Genomic DNA, 14,009 nt, shown 5'->3' on the forward strand with positions numbered 1-14,009 from the left:
GTACGTGCCTGTTTCCGCCAGATAACAAAGAAAGAAAGAAAGAAAGAAAGAAAGAATACTACTTTTTTAGAACTTGCCCCCAAAAAACAAAATTACGAACATTTTTTTCTTTGGACTCCATTCAAAAAAAAACAAACAAACAAAAAAAACAAAACAAAAAACACATTATCCACTTATTTATTTGTCAGGTTTCCTTTTTGTTTTTGTTTTTGTTTACTTTAATAAGCAGAAATTGGTTTTCTGACATAATGTCATAGCTACTTGAATTCAGTTGACATTCTCAAAGAACATGGTTAAACTCTGAAGCAAGGTAGGGTCTTGATTGGTAGCCTTTCCCCATTGTTTTGCTTGATGAAATCCTGGCGAATTGCATTCCTTGGTCAGTTCTTTTGTAAACTTACAGTTTTAATTTGCTTCAGACAAACACAACAAAACTGGCACAGAAAGTTTATATACCTATTTTTCTTCATTATTACTTTGGATTTCAAAACTGGAGTTAAATTTAAAACAGACACTAAGGAGTTTAAAAGAATTAATTCAGTGGTGATTTGGTTGAGAGTTGTAGTAGCAGAGGTAAAAACAGACTTTTGTGTCAGGGATCTTTTTTTATAATTATTATTTACACCTGTAATGATGACTAGGAACCAAAATATAGGGATTTCTTAATCCTGAGCTACTAAAATACAGGTATGTGTAAGGTAAAGATAAATGAACAAAATAAACATGCTGACATTAGAAATTTGCCAAATTTAATGAAGCAATAAAGTTATAATTGAAGAGAAGCTATGACATTTTATGTGTATCAACTAAACTTCACATGTCCCTAATTTAAGCTAAGTTAAGCTTCTTTTAAATTATGACATCTGTTTGTCATGAGCAATTTTTAACTATGCTGGAAAAATGCAAGTGAATGTGTAACTCAACCAATACACAACCCATAACACATGTATTTTATTATAGGTACTTCATTTAAAGGCAAAATCATTATATTCACACACAAAACTAAACTAACTTGTAACAAAGCTGATTTCATCCATTTACATGACACCACTATACATCAAAATATATATTTTGTAAACCACATAATATAGACTTACATCCAACTCACTATTCACAAAATATTTGCAGATAAATGTTCTATATTTTGCTTTTATTCAGGACAACATTTAGAGAAGTTCTTCAGCAAACCTTCAAAACACCGGCTCAACATTTGTGTTTTATAAAGTGCATAAAGAGTCACGGCTGAGTCACTCTCACAATGGCTTAAACAGAGGTTCATCTATGGAGAATTTTTAGCGATAAAAACATTGTTAGTTAGATGTGTTGTTTAGGCTCACTCACCCATCAAAGATGGAAATCAATGTTAAAATCTGGTGCTAAAAGGCACAAAAAGAAACAGTTTTTGGCTTTCTTGAAAAAGAGAGTTCACAAATTCAGTCACATTCATGGGCAAGGTCATGGCTAAAACAAATGAAGTGTTGTGTAATTTAAATTAATCTTTTGAGATGTTAATATTTGAAATGATTATTTATTGTAATCCCCTAAATGCAAAATTTTGGGGAGTTTACATAAACAAGAACTGAAATAAACATTAGAAGAGATGTTTTACGTATTTCCTTATGTATATACTTTAATATCGTATTCATTTTTGGGGAATAAACTGGTTTAAATGAAGTAGTCTTAATCCTGCTATTTCCTGGCTAGACTGTGTGTTACACAAAGCTCTGGTTACCTAATGACCGACACAGCAGCTGAATAAAAGTTAACCCAATCACTTAATGTGACAAAGCGAGGGCAAGCAGGCAAAGAAAATAGGCTATCAATTCTGTGTTCATATGGGGCCCTCTTGAGGCCACAGTGAAATTCGGCGTGCCATCCAAGGATAGACAGGAGGTCGTGGTGGCGTTGCAGCACTCTTGAAGACATGGTGGTTTTGTAGTTTCCTTGCATCGAGTCTCTGTTGAACAGTCTGTGGTGCAGCCTGCTGTCCACTTGAATGAACTACCAGCAGTCTCTTTTTTCAGCTGAGAAGGCAAAGAGGTGAGAGACACAATAATCTGAAATTGGGTGTTATTTTTTAGATATGTAATGAAATAAATTTACCAAATGCACCAAAATCTTACAGGGTTAAACCATTAAACATTTCCCTTAAGTTGTGAAACATGAATTTTCTGATTATGTGGGATAGTTAATACCTGGCAATGTGTTTGTGAAGATGAGCATACTTGTGTGGTGGCAAATTTTTTGTAGCAGTCGATACCTGTACATGTCCCTTGAGTGCATTTGTTTCCCTTTAAAACAAACACAAACAAACAAAAAATGTCAGAGATATTGACATGTGCACCATCAAAACAAAATGGTAGATCATTAACAAGTAATCTTAAGCACTGAGAACTGTATTCAAGTTCATTTTGATGGACACTGACAGATGGTTACAAAGTCTGCTCATCCATTTACATGCACACAAATTCACATACATGCAGCTCTTTCTTACTGTGTTTGCTGTTGTTTGTGGTCTGGCTGTAGTGGTTGTAGCCATTGGTGTCGTCGTAGCTCTCTTGGTGGTAGGCATTGCTATAAAGAAATAAAAAAAGAACAACTGTTTGAACCTTGCAAACTTAAGATTTAACAACAAAAGCAAGAAACCTTGAAAAATTCCTTTCATGACACATTAGATAACGCAGAACTATTTATAAGGACAGTGTTCAGTAATCACATCAACAAAACCATTATGGGAGGCTCGCACACAGGGAGGTTCAAGATGGGCCTGTTCACCTGTTGTTGTCATCATCATGGATGCAAAGCTTCCATTGAGACAGCCTGTAGAGTTGCAGCAGTTCACTGAACAGTTGGTCTGAGAGGCGTTGAAACAGCTAGCAGAGCAGGAGGCGCTGCAGCCAACAGTGTAGTACATGTCTGTCTGTCTGATCAGCTGGCATATAAAAAGAACCAGAAAATTAGAATAGACCAACGTCAATATAATTATCACTGTCAAGTTGTAGATACCAAATATTCTCAACAGTGTTTTCAAGGACTAAGTAAGGGCCTGTGTCCACTAACAACAAGTTGTCATGCTATACTTCTGCCTCCTGTGATGGACACTGTTGAGTCTTCTTTTAACATGAAGTGTGTTCTTCATTATTGATGTATTGAATTAAAGTTTACAAAGAAAATAGTTTTAAAGAATGCTTTTAGTGGGCACAGGCCCTCATACATGATGCCCTCTGTTTAGTTGGAAGTATATTTCAATATATTTGTTATCTCTGTGCTGCCAGAAAGGACAAAACATATTTCTATACTGTACAAAACTCAATTCAATTAGTGGTGACAAGGGCCCGACTTTGTGCAATATGCTACCAGCAGCTTAGTAGCACAAATTGATGAGTAGTACTAGTCCAAAAATGTCATGACATGAATGGAAAAGCTGCAATGAACTGTTGTACATTTATAAAATGTTGACTTTGTCATTGGCTCCTTACCTCACAGCACGCACCAGGAGTGCATGTAGTGGTGTTCTGACTCATGTACATTGAGTAGCAGTCTGAGTAGTTGCAGGCGAATGAGGGGCAGTTTATCTATGTTGGAGAGATAAAGCTTGATTAGAGGAATTAGAGAACAGGGGCATAAGTGAAGCAAGCATCAGAGTACACTTCTTTCCTTAAGTTGAACTTGCCATGCCCATTGATGAAGTGTACATGTTGGTTGTATTCATACCAGACATGCCTGCAGCAAAAATGAGAAAAGACAAAGTTATGGCAGGAGTTTAATTTCTTTTTCATTGACAAACAAAGCCTTAAAGTTAGCTAACACATGCTATTTGTTGAACTGAGCCATACCAGTGGAGTTTGATGGCTGACTGGTAGACATCCCTGTGTTTGAGGAGGCAGACCCTGAAGTCATGGGGCTGGATGGATTAGTTGTGCCTGGGCCCTTAGCAGTGCTGGACTGAGCCATGGTCACTGAACCAACAGAAGGTGTGGTGGATGCTGAGCCTCCAGAGGATGTAGGCATCGTGGTGGCCTTTAAGGGGGTTGATGCTGAGGCCATGGAGGTCATAGACATTGTGGTGGCCTTGATGGAGGTTGATGCTGAGGCTATGGAGGTGCTTGTGATCATGTTGGACTGGGTTGTAGAGGCCATTCCACCTCCAGAGGTGGAGGACTGACTGGTAGGGGCTGTCTGCAGAGTGGTTGCACTGCCTGTGGTTTTGGTTCCAGCAGTCATGGTGCTAGAGGCAGAGGCACCAGCAGAGGCTGTGGAAGGTGTGGTACTTTGGCCTGAGACTAATACTGACGGAAGAAGTATTCCTAACAGGAGGAGGTGCAGGATGCTACAGTAGCCTGGCATTGTGGGAAAAATACAGGAAAATGTGAGTATGGAAAAAGAAAAATGTCAGTAATTAAGGTTAGCTAGACATTTTGCATTATGTACAAGAGAACTGCTTTGATCTGTTTTCCAAAGATATTAAACATGTGCGTCAAAGTAAACTAAGTAATTTAGTCTTGCAGTATGAAGTCTTGTGGGCTCCATAAGAGTGATGTCATAAGAGAATGTCACAACAAGGTTCAGGTAACCCATGCACATACAGACTGTACTCTAACAACTTCAACGGTCCCTCAAACTGTTTCCCAAATGGTTATAGACACCTGTGTGCTGCAGTATCCATGCCAGTATCCGTGTCATCTATTCAGGAGAGAGCAACGATATGACATCTTTGCTTTTGGGACCCCCCCCCCCCCCCCCCCCCAGTGTCCCAGAGTGTTGGTATCTAGCAGCACTTACTGCTCTTAAGTTTGGGTGCTCCTCTCACATTTCCTCTTCACTTTCCATACTCTGACCTAAATCATGCTAAAGATACACTAAACGATTCAGTGAATGAAGAAACACCACCAAACAGGCATGTCATGATAGGAGATTTCAGTCCCTTTGCAAAAGAAACTACTACACTGTAAAAACTCACATCTGGGGTGCCATTGGTCTAGCAGTTAAGGTGCCAACACAATATATGCTTTGATGCCTATCTTTGGCCATTTGCTGCCTGTCCAATCTCTAATCTAGACTCTCTAATCTCCACATTCCCTGTGTCTTTTATGATGTTCCATCATAAAGGTTAAAATCCCCAAAAGTATAAATTTAGAAAACAACAACAACAACAACAACAACAACAACAACAACAACAACAACAACAAAACCTTGAACACAGACCCACGTTCTAATAAGAAAAATACATCTTAGAATTAATGTAATACTAAACCAACATGTAAATTAAACGTTTGTCATACATGGCACATCTAATTTCAAGAGCAAATAATTTAGCCTGATTTGCTTTCAAAAAGTGAAAATTTCAGACAGTTCTGTCTTATTTATGTTCAGTTGACACTTTTTAGTTCAGCCTTGTCTTTTTCCTGTCCTATCCTGTTTCATTTTATAACTTCACTTCACTTTTTAACTTCACTTCCTGTTCTGATGTATTGACTCATATATATATATATATATATATATATGACTCATAACACAAAAGATAACAAGAGAATAGAGAAAATTACTTCATAGCATCTAATTAGAAGGACAGTACTGAATCTTTAATGTGAGCCAGTTGACGTATTTAAAAAAAAAGTCTCTGCAGTTTTCCAGCAAAGTTTCTGGGATGACATCAATCTGATTACAAAAAATGTCAGAAACATTTGTTTGGTGTGTTGGCAGATATGTTTATAGAAATAAGACAAATACATAGGCTAAGGTTGAAATTTTTGTAAAACTTTAATAATGTCCCTTTTACTCTGACAGTCCTTGTACTGCCTTCCTCTGTTCTTTACAATATGTGTTGTTGTTTATCACTTCACTGTCCTCTACCCTGAGATATTATTTAATTTAACTGCACTTTTACTGATTAACGGCTCCAACACAGAGAGCAGGTACTTAAACCCTTTAAACCCTAAGGTTAACCCTAAAGTCTCCAATTGAGGACTTTGAAGTTGCTCTGCAACAAAAGGCATAAAATGAAGCACTTCTCTTGTAGAAACAAAGTCATATTGAACACCAGATTAAACAGGAGAAACTCAGCTACAAATGCCCTCAAGTCATACTTCAACCACACTTCGGTTTGTTTGAGTAACACCAGAGGTTTTACTCTGAGCCTTAGTGATATAAATACGGGCACATCTGAGCAAATGTTCCTTTTATTATGACATCAGAATGTTTCAAATAGACATTGTAGATGCAAAGATATTCTCTTTTTCAAATTGGGTATGTCATTTTTCTAGCAGAGACCCAAAAAAGAAGCCATAGCTACAAGGGTGAAGGGTTCTTTCCCTGCACAAGCCTGACCAGACAAACGATTCTCATCCTGATACAGAAACTTTCCCATGAAAACATAACAAAACTGTTGAGGGACAGACTGCTGTGAGTCACCTTGTCTGACACAACTCTACAGTAGCAGAGGTAAAAGGCATTAGAAAAAACCCAGGAGCAGTCAGTCTGGTCACTGATGGACTTGTTTGCCTCAGCCGCTCATAGAAGGGCATCAGTTTTGAGTCAGTCTGTTTCGCAAGAAACTAAATTTATTCCCCCCCCCAGCAAAATAAGGGTCTAAGGAAAGAAGGGTGTCATAGTTGCATGGGTTGTTGAGCTTTATTTCATTTAAAAATAATTTGAGAATAGTGATACCTCTAGTAGAGGCCATTATGCTGCCTGTAGAAAGAGTTGGAGCTCTTTTTCCAACCCGGGATAAAGTCATTCTGTTCAGTCCTGTAAAACAAGAGTACAATGTAGAACTTACATGAATAAAATGAGCATACAGACATGCTGTTATGAATGTCTTCAAGTTTTACAAAGGCATTGTGACAAATATTCCCTTGTAGAATATACAGATGAAGTACAAACTTGAAGTGTTTTGAGTGTAACTTTATGAAGGTTGTGACAAACGATCCAAACTGTTTCCCTTTGCTTTACAGAGCGCTCACTCACTGTTACCCACCTGTGAGAGTTTTTGATCTGTGAGAGTCATCTGAGGTCTCCTATAACAATTCTCTAATTGTTCCACATGAAACTGATCTCAAAATTGTTTGGATGAGTCATGTCATAATCAGGGGGAACTTCATTTTTTTAAGCTTTAATAAAGTGTCTTTTTTCACATCTGAAAGCATCATAAAATACTTTTCATCAATGGTTATCCCCCCCATGAGCTCACCCCTGCTAAATATAGTCCCATTTTGTGACCTAGGATTATACAGTAAGGGTTTCTGTGTGCTGAGGTCTATCAGAAAACTCAATTAAAAAGTGTTTGTTCCTCGTTCAGTCCCCGCGGGAGAACCGCTAAGCTGCACGGTTTGTTTTTTCCCTTCTCCCTTGGATCCCAGCCCGGACTCCTTTGGGCTCTACACCCTGGAAACTGAGTGACAACAGTAGCCATTTTGGCTTCCAGGTCAAAATAAAGAGGTTATTCCGAAAAACAGATTCCACAGAGGAATACTTAATTTAATGTGCTTAACACCAATTTGTATGTTATGATGCTTAATCCTTATCTTCTATATCACACCTTCTTGTCGACTTTGTTTTTCACACTCACTCTGAACATTTTCATCATGTGATAATGATGAGTCATGCTCAGGGTTTAATGAAGGTGTTACTGAACAATATCCAACTGAACCACTGACCTCACCTGGTGTTAATAATTAGAAATGTAAATCAATTTAGTGTCTCCCCAAATTTTATATCAACACAATATAAATAAAAGGCATATTGTGTTAAAAAGATGTTAAAAAGATGCTCAAAAGAAGGCAAAATCATGACAGTTTTGTGGTAAGATTTTCTTTGTAATGAGGAAAAAAGGGAACACTAACACTAACTGAGTTGGGAATATTAAAATAAGCAGCTTTACGTTATTTTCAGGTGAAAAACAAAACAAAAAAAAAGATCAGTCTGTTTGGAAATTAAGTATAAAAGATACTAAATATTTCAGACTTTTTTTCTTTATTTGCCAAGACACTTTTTAGTTTTGTCAGTTAGTTATGGTTGAACTCATTTAACATAAAATGCACTGGAAACCCATAACAGATACAGGAGTGTTTCTCTGCCACATCCCGCTGGCAACAATAGTACCACTATTTCTCACCTGCATCATCCTTTGATTCTCTGTACACTAATATCAAAACTTGTTATCTAATTGTGTATCGTGATAACAAAATCCATCATTTAATTCAGAAATTTTTGAATTCAATTCGTCTTACCTGGACTGCTCTTGTGGGGTTTTTCGTCAGCTGTGGTTGAAGTGAATGAGCTCTCTCTGTCTGGCGTCCCCTTTCTCTAGTGCTCTCTGTCACCTCCCCTCCTCCACCTCCTGCCCACAGCCCTGTAGTGACAACCTAATAAGTGGAAACTCTCACCTGCACCACTTTGGAAAGGAGGAGGAGGAGGAGGAAGCTAAAACCTGCTGTTGCTGGGTGGGTCTTTAGATGCCCTTAAATGAATTTTGATTATTTAAAAAAAGAGTGTTTTTACTGTGTGGTGACACAGTTGAACTGGCATAACCTTAATATTGATAATGTAATAATCACCAGCAAAAATTTCTGATTAGAAGCTGGATCCAGTCAAAACAAAAGAGTTTAACAAATAACATGGTTAATGTAAGCACTGTGATAACATTACGCTACATGAAATGCTTAAGAAAGTTTTATCATTTTGAAATTTTTCCATATCATGTAAAATAATACACGTTTTAACTACCCTTTGTACGTCAAGCTGTCAAAAGATCCCTTAATACCACTCCAGTATGTGCCAACTCTGTGTAAAAGGATATATTACGTTACAGTTCATCATTGTGTTTGGTTGCTAACATGAAAGTAAACTCAAACTGCACCTAGCAATTACAGATTTACTTAAATAGCTCAGTGGATTAAGCTTTTGCTGGCCTATGGGAGTACAGGTAAGATTTCGAGACCTGTGGGGCTGATTGTATAGGGAAACTCCTGGTTTCTGTTCAACACAATGTGAAATCAGACCTCCTCTCTCTGCAGGCCATAAAGCCCCCCCAGACTACAATTAGCTCTTTGTGGCCAAGAGAACGTAGAATTCTTGGGCACAACACAAAAGGCAGTGGCTCAATCTAGGTGACAGAAGTCCTTCCTTGTTTTCATCCGGGCTGCCTGGAAATGAAATGAAATACATTTTATTTGCTGTGTAAAGCTTATTCAGAGTTTTGCTTCATCACATGCACAGGAGAGAAAGTTAGTCCTCAAAAATCTCCTGTTTGTGAAATCATTTCTTGCTTTGATTGATATTCTTAAAAAATTAATCACAGGTAAAACCAGCTCAGTGCAGGAAGTGTGTAAGTTAGAGCAATTTTTTGGTGTTTGGATTACAGTGAAAATGAATTAACAACATAAAAAGCTGCAATTGTTCAAAACATTTCCACAATTAACAAAAGCCAATTAAAAAAATACTGACAGATTGTTAAAGCATATCTGTAGAAAGATAGGAGGAGGTACCCAGAGAGTTTTAGGCATGGGGACAGACACCTCTCTTAAACACAACAATGTCAATTCAAAATCTAAATAATGTGATGTACAATACAGAAAAAAATACACTTCTCCTTTCAAAATGCCAGTTTTTCAATGTAGGAACACTGGCTTTTACTTCTGTAAACTGGTTCATGACATGAGCAGGAGTTTGTCCAGACTTTCTTGCTGCAGGGGCTCAACTAGGACACTGACTTGTTGGGTGATATTGAGAAGCTGTTTCCACATAAAGCTAGTCAGTATAAAATGGTTAAACCACTACCAGGTTCCAGAGTTGACTAATTTGAGAACACTAACCCTTTCTGTTCCTGTGTAAATGATCAATACTCTGATAGAAGCAAAAACAGTTACATCACAGCCCCATACGCAAATGCATAATGCATTCCTATTACAATGGCCCTGCACAAATAGAGGATAACAATAACAATGGTACACTGCTATGCTGTATTTTGTGCTGCTGACTCTAAACTGAGTTTATTTACTCTTAATTATCAGTTGGCAAGCACGTGATAGGACACATTTGTCCTTTTGCTTGTTTGTACTTAACTATGTACAGGCACCTGATGTTCTCAAGAGTTTCCAAGTTATACTGCTAACTAATGCCTGGTGTGCATACAGCTGCATCTTCATGGCCTGCATAAGTTCATATCTTTTACACAAAACATAGGTTTTCATATCCTCATGACTACAAGCTAACACTTGTTCATTCATGTGAACAACAAGGTATGGTACTTGGAGATGAGGGAAAAATTCTTGCAACATTGTGGCCTGTAACCAAACTACCAAATAACTACTGTATACTGTCATCAGGGTTGTGTGCGTGTGTGTGTGGGGCACAAAAATGATCGATAAGGACTCTGAAAGTGTCAGACCTGGATATGGTGAAACAAGTGACTGTTACCTCATGCATTTTTAGATGAATCTCCAAGTTTATAAACTCATTACTTACAAAAAAGAACTTGCTACATTGGCAGATTAACGTGTAGTTTTTTTCTTATCAAATGTCAAATGAGTGATCATGTGATTTGTTAAGAACAGAAGCATCATTGTTGCAATCTGAACTTTTTGTACCTAGTTTGACAGATGGGATGTTTGTTTGCATACTTAGGACAGTGCTCATATGAGGGTTTAACCTGGCATAAGACTATTTTTGTCTCTATGAGGGCAGAAAAACATTCACAGCAAACCTGAATGGAAAGTGCCTATATAAAGGCTGATTTTTTTCCTTTTCCACCCATTCCCACAGAACGATAAACCACATGTATATAACCTGTGGGATCACATTTCACCTTAATGCCCACCTTTACTTGCAAGACTTTTGTTAAGTTAAACAATACAAAGGTTCACGCTAACAAACAAATCTACACAATTCTGTGACCAGAAACTAGAAAACATTCATACAAGTTTCTGTTCCGTCAGTTTAATGAAGTCTGTATTTATTTGACTTGCAAAGCTTTGTTTATTCAAATCAGTAAAATACTTAGTTGACGCTGAGGAAGCAGACGTACATGTTTGTTAATGTATCCTTATCTTTCAGCTCCTCAGAGCCTCGTAATGATGTGAAAAACCGTATAATGTAAAACATACTGTAAGACTTAAAGAGTGTTGTTTGAAAGATTTGCCTTGTAAATAATGATCGCAAGACAAACAGAAAAGTACTAGATCTTTTTTTTTACTTTAAGAACAAGAAAGGAGACACAGTTTTGTAATGAACAATACAAAAACAAACAAACAAACAAACAAACAAACAAACAACCCCCCCCAAAAAAAAACAAAAACAAAAAACAAACAAACAAAAACAAACAAACAAAAAAAAACGAACAAGAACAGTCAATTTATTCAAAAACTTTTCTTTTGTGTTTTGTTATCTTACACTGGACAACAACTGTCTCTCTTTATTTCATTTTTTTTTTAAACTCTTTTTGTATCATTAATTATGTTAAAAAGTACAAAGTTTTAAGTCTTTTGGCTTTTTGAATTTAAGTCTGTGTGAACAACAAAAATAAAGAGGTAGGAATGAGGACAGAGAATCTATATTGTTGTCAATTTTTCATTAGTTTCAAAAGTTATGAATAGAAATTGTAAACAAAGTAAAGAATTTTAAATACTGTAGATTTATTATTAAACCCCCAAAACAGCAAGGGACATTATACAACAGGATCAATAATGGTCAGAAATTAAGTTTTTTTGTTTATTTGTTCTTTCTTTTAATAATAAAATGGTTTTAAGTCCCTTACAGCACACCGACAAGTCAGAAGTAATCAAAATATTACCAAGTCACCAAAAGTGTGAGCTGTACTTTCAAGCAAAGCATAAAGACACAACTAACCAGACTGATGTCAGCAAGCCACTTCACCAGTTCAGCAGTTCCAATCACCGTGGACCTAAAGATGTGACTAAATTGACATTGTTTTGAAAAACTCAGGTCTTAGGGTCATTCTCAGGTAGGCATATTGTAACCAGTCATATGCCTTACTATCACAGGTAATATGAGTTTCACGCATAGAAGATCTGTATCTCAACAACCAAACTAGACATCAGTAAGCAATGAAAGGATCTCAGAATAACTATACACTAATGACACGGATTGAACATTTCACTCTTCTGCTTTAACAATTGAAAGATGGAAGAAAACAATATTGAACCTTAAAGGTTTTCTATTAAATATGAACTCCTAAACTTTTATAAAGATAATGGGATTTTGAAAGCATGATTAGAATGTTTAGTCATGATAAACTATTATGTCATACAATTAAAAAATATGCACTTGAAAACCAAAATTATGATGCAATGGATAAATAATTATGATGGCATTTTGAGTTAAATAGCCTCTACATTAACATCATCAAGGAACATTAAGTGATTATGAATACAGCAAAATTGACATCACATTCAATTTAAAGGCTTCATCTTTGAGTTGGATAAAATTGAGCATTTACCCTTAAGCTCATTATCATTGTTCCAGAACAAAACTAATGTGGAAAAAAAAACAAAAACAAGAATAGGTCTTTTGCCCATCTTTTCTTTATCACTTCATTAGCTTAGCTCTTGAACGTGTGGGAAAACAAACAGAACAGATGTATGCTGACACTAAAGCCTTCCTTCTTTAACAAGGGTAACTGATGAAGTCCATGCATAGGCTTGTTCACATTGTTTATAGATAAGGCTCAGTCGTCCAAATTAAGTGCACTGGACGTAACTGAACTGTGTTAATACATGGCTAAGAAGATTAAATGAGATTTACCAATCCAGCATTCGTCAGCAGCGGTGCTCACTCAGACTTTGATGCGAAGCAACAAGTCAATGAGCCCTGTGCACCATGTTAGCATTCACCATGGAATAGGACATGGACTAAATGAGCTGAAATGGAAGCTATCATTGCCTCCTACCATCCTTCATCTGAGATTCTGGCGAATGTCAGAGTCCAGCTCTTTCTGTACATCCTCTAACAGTAAGCTACCATCCTTGATTCCATACATTTGTTTATGTGGCAGTGTTAGCATTTTCTTGAGCAGCTTGTGTCACCCACTGTAATGTTTGGATCTTGTGTAATAGCTAGTTGATTCAGCCCATTATATGCTGTTTTATCCCTAATGATAATAACTTATTTATGTAGATTTCCATAATGTGAAGTGAACATGCTTTAACATGACGGCATACATGCTCTGGACTGTGTTTACATGGACGTTCAAGGGGCTGCTGTGCACCTGCAGATACTTGTGGGTGAGTACATGCTTTGTGAAATTTTGCATCTAAATTTAAATAACTCACCAATATCATGCCAAGGTTTGGATTTTTACAGTGAACGTACGCCGTGTTTATTTGCATTGCAGATCTGCCCGTACAATGCAATCAAATTCTTACCAAGACAACAATTCATCACTGAAGGAACAAGTAGACGGCAGAAAAAAATTGCTGGTAAGGATCATATAACATAGGACAAACATTATGTAACAACATCTGCAGACTGGACTTGAGTCGACTTTGTTTAATTAGATTAAATGTATTTACGCAGGCTGGTGTCCTCTTGCTCTATGAACCTTTAAACATGCATTTGCCTTCTGTTTTATGGGTCAGATTATATGCCCTTCCAGTATACTTCAAACTTAAACATTATCATAGATTATACCATAGGTATTTATACTTTTAAATACTTATTTCTAATTCTAGGATGCCATCTGAAATCCAGAAAATTAGATAGCAGTTGGATAGTTTCGGTTTGAACTCCTTATTATTATATATCATCATCTTCTACAGTTTTAATATTTCTATGAACCTGTCTGGAGGTTATCAAAACTTCAGTGCCACTAAAGAGGAGAGAAACTTAATGATGATTTTGTTATTGACACTAATAACTCCCTCAATTTGTCAGTATTTAAAATTGTTGGAGTGTACCAAAACACACATGAGCTACAACATGGAATCATGTAAATCATTTTCCACTTCAGGCTGAGTACAATGCTGTGGACGGTCAGCAGATTCTGCATAAAATAC

General features: G+C 36.8%; 1 protein-coding gene across 1 annotated transcript; it reads right to left on the reverse strand.

Annotated features, from left to right (window-relative positions):
* Positions 1-966: 966 nt before the first annotated feature.
* LOC141801139 (uncharacterized) lies at positions 967-8,343 on the reverse strand. The gene is made up of 9 exons (XM_074684082.1): positions 8,229-8,343; positions 6,667-6,747; positions 3,837-4,340; positions 3,674-3,723; positions 3,480-3,575; positions 2,776-2,932; positions 2,495-2,574; positions 2,196-2,291; positions 967-2,024 (listed from the first exon to the last, which is right to left on the reverse strand). The coding sequence occupies exons 2-9, from the start codon at positions 6,734-6,736 to the stop codon at positions 1,776-1,778; spliced, it is 1,302 nt and encodes a 433-aa protein (XP_074540183.1). The 5' UTR covers positions 6,737-6,747; positions 8,229-8,343; the 3' UTR covers positions 967-1,775.
* Positions 8,344-14,009: the final 5,666 nt, after the last annotated feature.

Source organism: Halichoeres trimaculatus, unplaced genomic scaffold (genome assembly GCF_033239565.1).
Source record: "Halichoeres trimaculatus isolate MK-OKI-2021-1 unplaced genomic scaffold, fHalTri1.1 fHalTri1_scaffold_12, whole genome shotgun sequence".
Taxonomy (NCBI): domain Eukaryota; kingdom Metazoa; phylum Chordata; class Actinopteri; order Labriformes; family Labridae; genus Halichoeres; species Halichoeres trimaculatus.

What these genes read in the sequence shown, in the direction of transcription:
- LOC141801139 (XM_074684082.1), bottom strand. Translation starts at nt 6,736, where the DNA reads ATGACTTTATCCCGGGTTGGAAAAAGAGCTCCAACTCTTTCTACAGGC. An exon ending in ACACTTCATCAATGGGCATG is followed by an intron (nt 3,576 to 3,673) that starts GCAAGTTCAACT and finishes TCTCCAACATAG; the next exon opens with ATAAACTGCCCCTCATTCGC. An exon ending in CATGATGATGACAACAACAG is followed by an intron (nt 2,575 to 2,775) that starts GTGAACAGGCCC and finishes ATTTCTTTATAG; the next exon opens with CAATGCCTACCACCAAGAGA.